At 46.1% G+C, this 9,419-nt stretch overlaps 1 protein-coding gene across 1 annotated transcript; it reads right to left on the reverse strand.

Moving 5' to 3' along the window:
* Window positions 1-6,139: 6,139 nt before the first annotated feature.
* On the reverse strand, window positions 6,140-8,149 carry TEX51 (testis expressed 51). Its single transcript, XM_081815531.1, has 5 exons — window positions 7,940-8,149; window positions 7,764-7,838; window positions 7,437-7,526; window positions 7,175-7,192; window positions 6,140-7,077 (listed from the first exon to the last, which is right to left on the reverse strand). Exons 1-5 carry the CDS (start codon window positions 8,139-8,141, stop codon window positions 6,794-6,796), a joined length of 669 nt encoding a protein of 222 aa, XP_081671657.1. The 5' UTR covers window positions 8,142-8,149; the 3' UTR covers window positions 6,140-6,793.
* Between the last annotated feature and the right edge of the window lie 1,270 nt (window positions 8,150-9,419).

Here is a 9,419-nt window from a genome sequence, read left to right on the forward strand (position 1 = left end):
CAGTCCCTACACACACCCTCAAACCTGGAGCCTCCAACATGCCCCCACCCATAGGTGAAGGTTTTTCTTTACCAAAGTCAGTCCATAAATTTGGAAAAGGTGACTGCTTCTTCAAAGAAGCAGACACCTACCCAAGGCTACAGGGATCATGAAGAATCAGGGAAACAAGACATCACCAAAGGAACAAAGTAAACGTCCAGTAACTGACTTCAGAGAAATGCAGAACCATGAATTGCCTGACAGAATTCAAAATAATTATTCTACGGCAGCCCTCTTGGGTCCCCTCCCTCTTTGGGAGCTTTGTAGTATCAGTGCTATCATTTAATAAACCTTGCTTTGCTGCCCACCAAAAAAAAAATGCAAAATAATTATTCAAAAGATAGCCACAAGACAACACAGATAATTTAATGAAATCAGGAAAACAATACAAGAACAGAACAAGAAATTCTACAAAGATACATAAAAACATATAAAAGAAACAAACAGAAATTTTGGAGTTGAGTATATATCCAAAGGGAATGAAAAAAAAACTCTTAAAAAAATTTTATCTATTTATTTCAGAGAGAGAGAGAGAAAGAGAGAGAGAAAGAGGGTGGGGAGGGAGAAGTATGCTCCCCACTGAGCAAGAAAGCCAGATGCGGGGCTCGATACCAGAGTCCTGGGATCATGACCTGAGCCAAAGGCAGACGCTTAACTGACTGAGTCACCCAGGTGCCCCCAAAAAACAAACCCTTGAGAAGATATCTGCAGTCCCTGTTCATTGCAGCATTACTCAGAGCAGCCAATACATGGAATCAACCTAAATGTCTGTCAACAGATGAATAGATAAATGGATAAATACAGACACACACATATACATATATATACATATATTACATTTTCTTGTAATTAATAATATAATATATATAAAATAACATGAGGGGCGCCTGGGTGGCTCAGATGGTTAAGCGTCTGCCTTTGGCTCAGGTCGTGATCCCAGGGTCCTGGGATCGAGTCCCACATCAGGCTCCCTGCTCCTTGGGAGCCTGCTACTCTCTCTCTCTCTCTCTCTGTCTCTCATGAATAAATAAATAAAATCTTAAAAAAAAATAAAATAACATGAATATTCATGTTATTCAGCCATGAGAAAGAAGGAAATCCTTCCATTTCCAACAACATGGATGAGTCTTGAGGGCTTTATGCTAAGGGAAATAAGTCAGACAGAGAAAGGCAAACACTGTATGATATTACTTATGTGTGGAATCTAAAAAAGCCAAACTTACAGAAACAGAATAGAATGGTGGTTTCTAGGGTTTGGGGGTGGGTGGGGGAAATGGGGAGATACTGCTCAAAGGGTACAAACCTCTAGTTATAAGACAAATAAGTTCTGGAGATCTAATGTACAGCGTGGTGATAGTTAATAATATTGTATTATATAGTTGACAGTTCCTAAGAGAGCAAATCTTAAATATTCTCACCAGAAAAAAAAAAGATGGTAATTATGTGATGTGATGGAGATGGTAGTTAGTGCTATGGTGGTAATCATTTTGCAATTTCGTTAAGTATTTCAAATCAACACTTTATACCCCCTTAAACTAACACAATGTTATATGTCAATTTTATCTCAATAAAGCTGCAAAGAATACTTTTGGGATTATTTTAAAATTTATATCAGATAACTCTGATATCTGGATCATTTGTAGGTTTGTTTCTATTGTTTGATTTTTCTCTTGATTCTATCTTTGGTAGGCTTGTTAATATTTGTTTGAATATTGGAAATTGTAAATGAAACATGGTAGTGGCTTTAGATGATACTATTTTCCTTTAGAAGATATTTACTCTATCCTCCAGCAATGATATAAAATAAGAATAGGTCTCTGATTTTGTCAGAGGCTGAGCTCCATGCTTTGTAAGGATTGGTCTGCCTCTGGTGTACTAGGCTATCACCAACCAATACCTTGGACTATTTATTAAAACTTGTCCTCCTATGTGGGTCTCCAACTCCAATTTTTATTTCCCTAGCAGACAAATCTCTGATAAATTGCATTTCAGATCTTTTCTGTTTGATTTCTTTGTCTTTGGGCCTGTGCTGGTTAAGAACAGGAATGCTCCTGGGAGGATGTGGACAAACAGATGCAATGCATTTGTTTGCCTTTTCTGCACCTCTGTACTTTCAGGGATCTGGACCTCTCACATTCTATCTTGGCAAAGTAGAACTCCATGTTTTGTCTCTTCAGCCCATGATATTGCTAAAAGCTCTGTTGGCTTGAATTTCCCTGATGGCTAATGATGATGAACATTTTTCACGTGTCTGTGAGCCATTTGTATGTCTTCTTTTGAGAAGTGTCTGTACATGTCTTCTGCCCATTTATTGACTTGATTTTTTGTTTTTTTGGGTGTTGAGTTTGAGAAGTTTTTTATAGATCTTGGATATCAGCCCTTTGTAGTGTCATTTGCAAAAATCTTCTCCCATTCCGTGGGTTGCCTCTTTGTTTTGTTGACTGTTTCCTTTGCTGTGCTGTATGGTGACTAACATAACATAATAAAATAAAATTAAAAAAAATAAAAAGCTCCGTTGGCTTCTCCACACTTTGCAGGCATCTGCAGGACAGCCCCCGAAGCCTCTCAGCCTGTGCTGCTGAAGCCCAGCAGTGCCAAGGGGAAGCTCATTGCAGGACAAGGGCTCACCACAGAGAGCTCTACTTCCCCCTGGGGACTTGGATGCATTAGGGACCTGGTGCCTTAAACAGACTTTTTGTTTTGTTTTGCTCTTTTGATGTATTTTATTTTTAGTTGCTCTTGATGATAGTGTTGGTGTGCTGTAAGCTGCTCTGTCATAGCTGGAAGCAAAAAGTCCTCCAGAGCTTATATTTTGACCAAGATTTACCTGACTCAAAATTCCTTAATCTTTCTACTCTAGCAGAACTCAATATCTACTTTTCATGCAAATATGCCCTCAAATAATAAAAAAAAATCTGTTGATAAGAGATATACACATACAGACACACAAACTCATAAATTATACCCAGGATTTTCTATTTTCAATGCATGCATCAGAAAATAGTTGCTCTGGATACTTTTGAAGTAATGGTTTAAATCCCAATTTAAATATAAATAGGAAAACAATATCACCGCAATGAAAGCCTGGCTTTTCCCCTGTCCTAGGTGGCAACCAGCTTTCATAGACACAGAATCACAGTTTCCTGGAGGTCCATTACTACTGCCTGGGGCTCTGGCTCAGTCATTCAGAATGGTTATGAGGACGCCCTCACCATTTGGCTGTAGCTATGTCTTAATGCTTTCTCCAAAAGCCTTACTCTATGGACCCTTTCTCAGCTTTGTGAGCAAGGAGGGTCTGTGGAGTTGATGGAGGGGACATCTCAGCTCCTAGCATGTGGAGCCACATATACCTCGGCACAGCTCCCCTTCACCTCTCTGGATCCTTGTCCTCTCCCTAGGACTCAGACCTGCCACTGGCAAAGCCCTCCACTACTTCCCCCTAGCCCTCCCTGCTCACCTGTTTTAGCTCCCTTTGGGCCTGGGTGCCTCTGTGGGCCCCACCTCTCATGGCCCTCTTACCTGGACCTCTCCTTTCAACCATATCACATTTCTTGGAGTTGTCTGAACTTATCAAAGCCTCTCATACCTCTGCTCCTCTGCAACACCGAACTCTCAGTGAAAGTACTTTTCCTTCCCTTCCCACCTTCCATGGCTTCTCATAATTGAAGACACCACCTTAGGGGGGGCCTTTCTGGATCCCCCTGGCTGGGGGCTGGAGATGCCTATGGCTGGGGACCCACAGCTACTCTCAGCTGTCGGGCTGCCTGTCCTGGTTGCCATTTATGGTCTATATACATCTTGCCTCGGTCTCTTGCAGTCCCCCCACTCCCGCCAAAGGAGTGGCCCTTATGGTGGGGTGGTGCTACTGGAGTCAGGTCACTTCCAGCCTGGGCGCTAGCTCTGGAAGAGGGGCACCAGCAAGGCCTATGGAGACAAGACAGCTTGTTTCAGGAGCTGGGCTGTGGGTCCTGGCAGGATTTCAATAGACTGGGAGTGAGGGAAAAGGATGAGGGCATTACATTTTGACCCAAAACATGAGCAAATGTAGGATGGCAAATATGAATCCAGTGGGCTCCATGGTCAGGACACACCAACCTGGCTGAAGTATGACATCCTCTCTGCATGCTCAGATGGGGGAACAGATGTAGAAGGGGGACCCCAGAATCTTAGCATCAGAGACAGGACTCGAGTCCAGGTTCTGGGTCGTTATCCTTAGCTCTGGTCCCAGACCTGCTTCCTTTCAGCACCCAGGAGTTGACCTGCTGGCGAGGGCTCTGGGCCTGGCAGTGGCTTCAAAGTTGCCAGATAGGTCCCATTTAATCTCAGAGTAGAGCCTGAGCCAAGGACAAGAGGCTGGGAGCACCAGTGAGGAAGGGCACAAGGTTGAGGGGAAAGGGCAGAGCTGTGCCTGGAGGACTCAGAGGTTCCATTTAATCTGGCAGCCTTGGGGCAGACAAGGAAAGGGACATGGGGATGGAGGAGAAGGAGGCAAAGCCCCTTCCTTCTGCGCCCCTCTGCCCCACTACCACAGGCAGAGTCAGGGAAACATCATTGCTAGCAGCACCAGATCCACTGGGGACCTGGGTGTTCCCAGGGTGGGTATCTTGGCCAAGATGTAGGGGAGGTTTGATGTTAATGTGACTTGGAGCCTGTTTTCTGAAGCCTGTTCTTCTGCTAGTCCCTGAGCCATGAGCTGGCCTCTTACTGCCTCTGTTCAATACCAGACACAAGGACCCAGGTCATCTCTGCCTTCATTTCTGGTGCTGAAATTAGATGAGGTTGGACTGAGCCTGTGGAGTTACCACTGTTGGGACCAGAGCTGTAGGAGAGGGGGTGTTTCAGGAGGGGAAGGGTGGTGGGCCAGCAGAGGGAGGGTGAGAAGAGGGAACAAGCCCCTTTAGGGCCTTATGGAGAGGATCTCAGTGCCAGCTGCGTCTGTCCAGGCCCCTCAGGAAGCAGATGCTACAGTCCATCAGAATAGTAGGAAGATATTTTAATGAAGGTATTTACAAGGCATGGGCATAGGGAAACCACAAGACAGAGTGTGGTGTCTTGGGCCACAGAACTGCTACCACCCCAGGTCGGAGGGTGTCAAGGAAGGGACAGTTACTGGAACTCAGAGATGAGGGAGCCTCCTGACAGCAACTGCGATCTCGATTCAGACCAGTGGACTGCCCGGTTCCTGCTGAGAGAAGAAGCAGGGCATTTCCACCCTGACCTTCTGCATGCCCTTACCTCTGTCTCTCTGAACTCCTACTGGCTGAACCTAACCAGGAGCAGAGAGCAGGAGGGCCATGTTGATTGCCTGTATATGTCAGCGAGTGCAGTGGCCCATGGTGGGGAGTGGGTCTGCAGAAGGACAAGGATAGCTATAGGTGGAGGGCACCTTGTGGAGATTTGCTGTCACTGTGTCCTGGGCCCCTGGCCCTGGGTGTGTACTCACATTAAGGGGGGATGGAGCTTCCCGAGCCCCAGCCTTGATCCCACTCTGCTCTGGATGTCACACCCTGGGAGCCAGAGTTAGGGCTTCTAGCTTTGCTACCCCCAGCTTTCCCTCCTTGGGAGACCTACATTCTGTCAGGGGTCTCCATTCCCAGCTCATTTTCTGCTTCCCTCCTCCTCTTCTTGTGGCAGAAAATGTACCATCTGGGCCAGGAAACAGGGTGGAGATGGGTCAGTCAAGGAGTAGGTTTGTCTTCTCTGGGGATGCTAGGGCTTGAGAGTCACTCACCCACTTCCAGCTATGGCGGCCAGAAGCAGAATAATGCCAAGGCTCACAACCCACGTGAAGGTACTCCGGGTCCTGGCTGGGGGGTGTAAAAAGGGGAGCCAGGTGTTTGGGGGGCAATGAAGGCCATCTGGGCCCAAAGAAGCTACATTCTTTCCTCCTTTTATTTGTCCACTCACTCATTTGTTTGCAAACACTTACTGAGCACCTACTGTGTACCTGGCATATTATTTAGAGATAAGTGAGACATGGTCTCTCTTCTCTATGAGGTAGAGAAACAAACAATTATGGTGTGGTGTCCAAGGGAAGCAGAGGAGGACAGAGCAGAAGAAAAGTAGCCACGAGGAAGGCCGATGAGCCTCAGGGGGTGGGAGCTTGTCAGGGAAACCTTCTTAGGAAATAGGATTTCTGGCTGGACTTTGAAAAACAAGTAGGAGTTCAGTTTTGGTCCCATGGTTAAGTACAAAACTGTGCTCCAGGCAGAGAACACAGAATGTTCAAGGACAGAAGCATGAAGTCATCTGTATGTACAGCATGTCAGCAGCTCAGTGTGGCTGGGGAGGAGTCAGGGGTGGTGGGAGGTGAGCAGGGGCTATTCACACAAGGGTTTCTGAAGAGGTGGATTTTATCTGGGGGGCAAGTGGGCTACAACAGGGAGTGTCATAGGGGGATTTGCTCCTTGAGAAAGTTCTTTGGTTGTTGAGTAAGATGTGGTCAAGAGGGGAAGGGAGGCCAGTTGAGAGATGCTGGCATAATCCAGGTGAGAAGTGAGGATGCCTGAAGAATGGTGGTGGATATTGCAATGAAAATATGGCAACACATTTAAGAATTAATTAACAAGATTTGATGATTGCATGTATTGAATATGGGGGAGGAAAGTTCTTGGTTTGGTTTAGGGCTTGTGTGGGGCCATTTGCTGAGAGGGGCCATGAGGGAAGAGCACATTGGGGGTGGAGGGAGTTGGGTTTGAATATGTTTCCAAGCATGCTCGCTTTGAGGACCCAAGGGACCTCCAGGGGAGTTGTCCTAGAGGCAGGTGGCTTTATGGCTCTGAAGTTGGACATGAGACACCAAGAAATCCCAGGAGTTGTTATGTTCTCTGGTGAGGATGGGGAGCAAGAAGAGCTTGGGGCTGGGCAGAGGAGGAAGACAATCCAGACAGAGACAACAATGACCCAGGATGGAGTGGGGGCAGGTTGGAGGCAGGATGGCTGGCGGCCACTGACCTGGGCAGAGAGTCGGGTCTTTGCAGGTAAGAAGGTGTGTCTTGCAGTTGGCACAATTGATGACCTCCAGTGTGGAGTGTATGTCTGTGAGAGGGGATGGGCAGGAGCCTTAGCCAAGGCCATGTGCCTCTCACCTCTCATCCCTCCCCCTGCCCCCTCTCAAGTCCCCATACATACTCACCACAGGACTTATTGCAGGCTGCCCAGGAGGGTGAGATGGTAGAGAAACTGAGGTGCTAGGGGAGGCAGACAGAGCCAGGAAGGGTTGGGGTATCATCAAGAAAGGGAACTGAGAGAAGATGTGGACAGGCACCCAATATGTGGGCAAGTGTGGGGATTCCTGGGGAGGGACATGGGAGGGGCTGCAGACTGGGCTTTGCTCTTCTCAGTCCTGGGGGAGGTGAAGGGCTGGGTGGTGGGCAGGGGCCAGCTCCACCTCTCACCCTTCTCCTTCAGCTTCTCAGACATCTGATTCAGCCTGTCAGTAAACACCTGTTTCTGGACATTAATCTCTTTCAGAAGTGATGGTTTATCTGAATGCAGGAGGAAGAGAAGGGTGCCCTCATCATCCACATTTTATAGGTGGAAACAATTACATAACTCAAGATTGAGAATTCAAGCCAGTTTTTTTAAACAGAAACTGCGTAGAGCACACAGATGCTGGGTCTGTCACCACTCTTCACCACACATCCCCACCCCAGGCCAGCAGGCCCTCTAGGAGTGCCTTGGGGGGGTGGGTTTTGTCAACACAAGCCTGGGGACTTCCTCACCATCTCGAAACTTCTTGATGGCTTCATCTACGTGATTGAATAATTTGGCTGTTGCTTCCTCCATATGGTCATGATCTGAGAATGGGATGTGGGATGAAGGGCAGTTGGTGGGTATAAGATCCCAGGCCAGGTAAAAGGGGCCAGCCTTGATCCCTGGGGTCTAGGCTGTGCCTCACCAAGATACCAAGGTTCTAAGAAGACATAATCCCTTTTCAAGAATAGGGAGTGGAGGCTTTGGGAGAGCTCTCTGGGTGGCCCTGGAGAGCCCCAAAGAATCTGCAGGTCATAGTCTATCAATGCAGGCAGTTGTGGCCAGCAGTGGAGGCAGCTCTTCCCATTGATGGCAGGCAAGAGACAGCCAACCAGGAGAAGCAGCATCTTCTGAGGTCTGCCCTCTGTGCTCTTACCACCCTGCCTAGCAGTTCCACATGGAATGATGGTACTCCTTCCCCCTGGAAACCACATTCTCTTTGTAGAATGAAAGTAAATTCCATAGGGTACAGTGAGGGCCAGTTATGGTACAAAACTAGGCTTTGGTGTCAGACCCAAGTCAAGGTCTCAATATCTTTCTCTAAAGATGGGGTCACTGATGTTCTTGGGGAGGATTCTTGTGAGGATCAGAGAAATGGCTTGTGCAGTCTTGTGGCTGATGGTCAGCTCTCCTAATGGTATTTACCATGTATGAAATAGTTCAACAGGCTGAAATTTGAGAGGGCAGGAGGGAGCAGCACAGAGAGAGGTTTAGTTATGTAAAGAACCTGAATCACTTTTCCGTATAGAGATGGTCAGCCAAGGCGAAGCTTATGGAACATACATCTTTTTCATGTCACATATAAACTAGCAGCTGTCTTGTGCCTGTCCAAACCAGAGGAACTTAGACAGCTATTCCTACCACAGTGTAGACAGACTGTACAAAGAGTTCCAGCCTGTAATTGGATGTACAGAGAGAGAAGTAATCTTTGGGCCAGTAGTTCTTATGTGCAAGGTGCATTGAAGAAAAACAAAGCTCCTTACTCTTGAGTAAAGACAAAGCCAGTGGGATATTTGTCACTGCTTAGCTGGTAAGCTTTGCATCTTCCATGCCATGCTTACAATCAGCTTCTGAGTGTCTGAGGCTGGATTATGAGCAGCTGAAAGCCACCAGGCATTTGAAGAATGCTTCTTACATGAACAAGAGAAAAAAACAATAGCAAGAAATCAAAACAAAAGCAAACAAAAACCATAGGAAAAAGAAAGGGTACAAAGATAGAATAGGAAGCAAAAGAAAACTTAGAACCCCACTATTTAAATAAAGTATTTCTTCTCCAGACAAGAAGAGGCTGCTCTGTAAAGGAAAAATAGAATAACAAATAGTTATTTGAGAAAAATAACTATTATCATATAAAAATATGATAGCAGGAATTAAAAAAAATTCCATACAAGTGTTAGGAGATAAGTTTCGGAAATCTCCCAGACAGAAGTACGGAAAGACAGACACAAGAAATAGGGAAGAAATAATCAATCCATGAAATCCAATATCCAGCTAATACAAGTTTCAGAAATAACAGAGAAAATTGAGGGAAAAATTCTTTATGATAGAAATTGGGTAAGAAGTATATGCAGATAGGAATTTTATCTTATAGAGAGAGGAATTTGGAGGACAGGCATCAAGATTTG

Source organism: Leptonychotes weddellii, chromosome 3 (genome assembly GCF_054177405.1).
Source record: "Leptonychotes weddellii isolate Sample4059 chromosome 3, ASM5417740v2, whole genome shotgun sequence".
Taxonomy (NCBI): domain Eukaryota; kingdom Metazoa; phylum Chordata; class Mammalia; order Carnivora; family Phocidae; genus Leptonychotes; species Leptonychotes weddellii.